The sequence below is a fragment of the Trypanosoma grayi genome (assembly GCF_000691245.1).
Source record: "Trypanosoma grayi strain ANR4 Tgr_829_V1, whole genome shotgun sequence".
In the NCBI taxonomy this organism is placed as follows: domain Eukaryota; phylum Euglenozoa; class Kinetoplastea; order Trypanosomatida; family Trypanosomatidae; genus Trypanosoma; species Trypanosoma grayi.
Genome location: NW_008826448.1, coordinates 3,022 through 7,571, shown reverse-complemented (window position 1 = coordinate 7,571; position 4,550 = coordinate 3,022). Strand labels below are relative to the sequence as shown.

Sequence of the window (4,550 nt, the reverse complement as noted above, 5' to 3'; positions counted from 1 at the left end):
CGGGTAGCGATGTGCGTATGCCGTACGCATAGATTCCACGCCCGGGGATGAGTCTGTCTGCTGCGCGTACCACATTGCGATGCGCTGCTTCAGGTACGGCCGCAGCGTGATGAGGAGCAACGTGATGTACCGCTGCGTGTTGCTGAGCGGACGGAAGCGGAGGTGGCCGTATGAGGCGCCACGCGCGGCTGCCACCTCCGCAGCTGTGAGGTGATCGTAGATGCCGGCGACTGGGGTGCCGCAGAGCGCCTGCTCCTCCGGCGACGGCATGGGCGCGGGGCCGCAGACCCACCACGACAACTTTCCCTGTGAGGCGAGCGGCCGCGTGGGCGACGCAATGACGCCGCGGCGCAGACCGAACATCATCTCTGCAAAGGTCGTGTTGGCGTGGAACAGCAGACGGTGCTCGAGGAGGGTCTGCAGCACCACCCATATCTCGTTCGTCCACGGCAGAACGCTCGCCACGATGTTGCTCCTCTCCGCCAGTAGCAAGTGGGCGAACTGGAAGGCCTTCGACATGGATTTGTTAATGGAGTTCACCAGGTCCACCTCCACGAACGTCGGGAGCGGCGATGCAGTGTTGATCTGTGACAGCAAGTTGCTCTCGAACATGTCTCTTCCGGCGTGGTGAATGATAAAGTCGTGCGAAACGTCCCAGTGAGATACGGTGGCAGCACCGCCTCCCCCCCCTATGCAGAGTTCCAACGTTCTCGCGTCCACGCACAATGCGAAAGCGATCAGGACGCGAAGGAAACAAATATCGACGGAAAGCAAGACAGAGCGGAGAAGAGAAACATGCAGATGGACACACGCACAGCGTTCTCAGGAGGGAACGGTACTTCCACAGAGACGGATTACATGAAGAACAAAGACAAAAAGCAAAGAGAAGAAAAAGAAAAAAAAGCATCACAGAAAAATCTTAGGAACGGAAGGGAAAAGCAGAGGAAACTGAGAAAAGAAGGAAAACCAAAACGGAGCCCTTGCCACATGCCCAACTCCGTTTCTATAGCGCTGTGTGGGGCTGCACATACCTTCCCCGTCCCCCCACCCCAACCGTGCGAGACCAATGAAGACGGAAACGGATCCCAGACATGGGGGCACGCACACACATCTACAGCGACAACACCTCCGTTAACTCCCTTCGCATCGTCAAGCACACACGGCGCACTTCTGTATTCCACTCCTCCAAAATCCGCATGCACTCCTCCTTGCCTGCGCCTCCACACAGGCTTAAAGCGCAGTGCAGTTTCGCCAAGCGGCTCGTCCGCGACGCCACATGCCAGGCGAGCGCGAAGACCTGCTGCGCTTTGTCTGTTCGCCCATCGGTGTCGGTGCAGAGGCACTCCTCCACATTCGGGATTGTCTGAGAAGCGGCAGCAGCAGCAGCAGTGGGCTCTTGGGGAAGCTGCAGCTGCACCTGCTCGTACTCCCTGTGCGCCAGGGCGAGCAGCTGCAGGCACTCTGCCGCAACGCCGCTCAGAAGACCGAAGCGTTGCTTCGCCAGCCCCGCCGCCTCCCTGAGCGTGCAGATAGCGCTGAACTCGTCCCTCTCCTCCACCAACGCCGTCACACCGCGAAGCAGCAGCAGCAACACGTGGTTTGAGACAGTCCATGCACACCGAAGCTGTCGCACATTATTTCCCTCTTTCTCCTCCTCCTCTTCTTCTTTTCCTTCTCCTTCCTCATCTTCCTTCACGGACGCTGCGACCAAGCTCGCCTTTAGGGTTTCCAGCACATCGATGAGCGCCGTGGCGCACCGGTGGCGCTGGTGCACAGTGATTGTTCCAAGCGTGAGCCCCAAACGGTCGAGGTGCAGCGCCGACCCTGTGTGGGCCGTGTGGTACAGTGCGGCGCACTTCATCAGGGTCACGAGCAGAAGCGTCGATGGGGTGCCCGGGTGGGTCACGTGCAGTGCTGCCTTTTCCGCGGCGCGCACATGGGCGTACGGCAGCCCCACATCAAACCCTGCGGTGCTCTCAGCTTCCTCCGTTTCAGTGAACTGCTGCTGCTGCTGCTGCTGTTGTTGTCGTCGTTGCTCGTTCACAAACCCTGTGACGTCCTCACCCTCGCCTACCCCTGGGAGATGACGTAGTGAGAGCATAAGTGCCAGTTGAGAGGCCAACAGGTGATAGTGCACCTGTAGCCCAGCCGTGTGTTTGTTGAACACCGCCATGTAGCGGCGCAGCTGCAGAATCCGCTGCACACCCTCCGCAAGCCACATCTGAGAGAGGGCGTAGCCACTCATCGTCACAAGCGCTGCACACTTCAGTAGCACCAGGAAGCGGATATCCGCGGAAGGGGAGCTGTGGAGCAATTCAGGACGTGCATTAGAGGTGGCCCCACCACATGCTGTCGCCGTGGTCAATTGTGTGAGCTGCGCGTCAATACAGTGCAGCGTGCTGCGGAACAGGTCACGTACCTTAGTACCACTATTGCCAGAGGTGGTGGTGGTGGTGGTGCTGCTGCTGCTGCTGTCGCTATTATTACTTTTTTCCACTTCTCCGTGTGCGTTGTGTGAGGGATGCGCCATTGTTGTTGCCACCGCAGCATGCAAGGCCATATACGTCCTCAAGGCCTCCAGGAATCCGTCTGACAGCCACCGCAAATCCTCGTGCGATGATGTACGCCTTTTCACTGCTTCTCGGCTTCCATCGAATTCCTCTTCGGTTCGCTGCCGCTTCCCTCGCAACTGCTGTTCCCCCCTCGGCAATGCCGGACCCGCCAGAGGCCCGCGGTGCCCTGCAGCCAGCAAGCGTCGCACGCAATACATCTCCGGGACGGCACCAAAAAATACTTCACACTGCTGCATGTGTCGCTCCGCCTCCGCCACGCGATGGTCGAACACCAACGCTGTACAATAATAATATCCCAACACTCGCGCCACTGCACGGATAGAAAATGAATTATCTGGAGACGAAAGACACGCCGAGGAAAACCTCCGCTTTTGTTGTTGTTGTTGTTGTTGCTGCTGCTGCTTTTGACCTTCATGTTCCTGACCTGCAACCACTGGGGCAGTGTAGCTTGCGTAGCTTTTGGCATGGGAAAGCAGACGATGCAGTGCGTGTGCGCGTGCATTATGGAGAGCTGCCGTACTTGTGGTCTCACGGGCCGCCACTGGCGTCGACGTGCTCATGAGTTGCGAATAAAACACCCGACAAAGCTCCATGTTCAATAAGGCCTCGCAACAGCGCCGCTCCTCCTCCTGCTGCACTATCATCTCGCTGTCCGCCTCCATCTTCGCGGCCAATCCAGCGAGCGGTGCCTTGAAAACCGCGACACCCCACTGCTGTGCGGCCTCCAAGTACCTCACCGCCTGTGTGTGGCGCAGCCGCTGCCGGTGTACAATTGCACTCAAGACGTACGCCTTCACAACCAACGCCACAGGAACGACTCGACTGTCCTCCTCCTCCTCCTCCTCTTCTTCACCATCATCATCACCACCACCATTGTTCCAGTCCGCACCCTCTTGCTCTTCTTTTTTCAGCGTCCCGGTGTTAATGTTCGTGTTGTTATTGCTGCAGGCCCACAGCAGCGGGGAGACAACTGCGTTCTCGAAGTAACTGCGAGTAGACAGCATTGAAGACAGGACAGCTTGCACCAGATCGAGCCGCGCCACCGTCGTGGATGATGCCGTGCTGCTTCTGCTTCTGCCGCACCCAGCCCGCTCATCGCCACGCGATGGCCACGCAGAGGCGGGCAGCAGCATCTCTGCAGCTCGCACACGGCACAGTATCTCCTCGCGGCGGTAACACGGCGGGATCGCGGCAGGCACACTGAGGAGTGCGTGCAGCACGGCAAACGCGTGCAGGCGATGGCCGGCCGCGTACAGCTCCTCCGCTACCTCGAAGTGGCGGCGAAGCGTGGGGAGGTCCATCGCCTGGCGTCTTGTCGCTATCGCGTGATGGGCACACGCCTCTTCGCGGGGCGCCATGAACACAGAGACATATAACAACAAAGGGAGCGAAAAAAAGAAAGAGTGAGGAGAAGTGAATGCACACCACACAGAGAGAGAGAGAGAGAGAGAGAGAGAGAGAGACGCACAGAGCAGAGGGGGAGAACGCAGAAAAGACCAAACAAAAAAAAAAATCAGCGCCACCAGAACCACGGTTCGTGAATTCATACGCTGTGATACAAAATTAAACATACTGAGCGAATAAAAAGAAGAATTCGTCTTGAACACGCGGCTTTTGTGAGACACAGGAATCAACGGAAGGNAACATACTGAGCGAATAAAAAGAAGAATTCGTCTTGAACACGCGGCTTTTGTGAGACACAGGAATCAACGGAAGGTATGTGAGTATGCGTGAGAGTGCATGCTATCACTGGGCGAAGGGGAGGACAAAGGAACGGGCGAGCCACACAAAAATAAACAAGCAAACAAACCAAATGAACCAAGAAGCAACGTTTGACAAAAACAACAAACGACAACAACAACAGTGCTTCAAGCGAACAAAAACACCAGGCGAGAGGGAAACCAACCCCATGCAGAGAGGCGCGACACGAGTCACTTGCACACCGCTGCTGGCACCCCGTCACAGTCCCCCCCCCCC

The 4,550-nt window shown here is 57.5% G+C and overlaps 1 protein-coding gene across 1 annotated transcript; it reads left to right on the top strand.

Moving 5' to 3' along the window:
- Nucleotides 1–220: 220 nt before the first annotated feature.
- Nucleotides 221–631, top strand: DQ04_08291000 (hypothetical protein; the record flags this gene model as incomplete). The annotated part of the gene is made up of 1 exon (XM_009315506.1): nt 221–631. One exon carries the CDS (start codon nt 221–223, stop codon nt 629–631), a length of 411 nt encoding a protein of 136 aa, XP_009313781.1.
- Between the last annotated feature and the right edge of the window lie 3,919 nt (nt 632–4,550).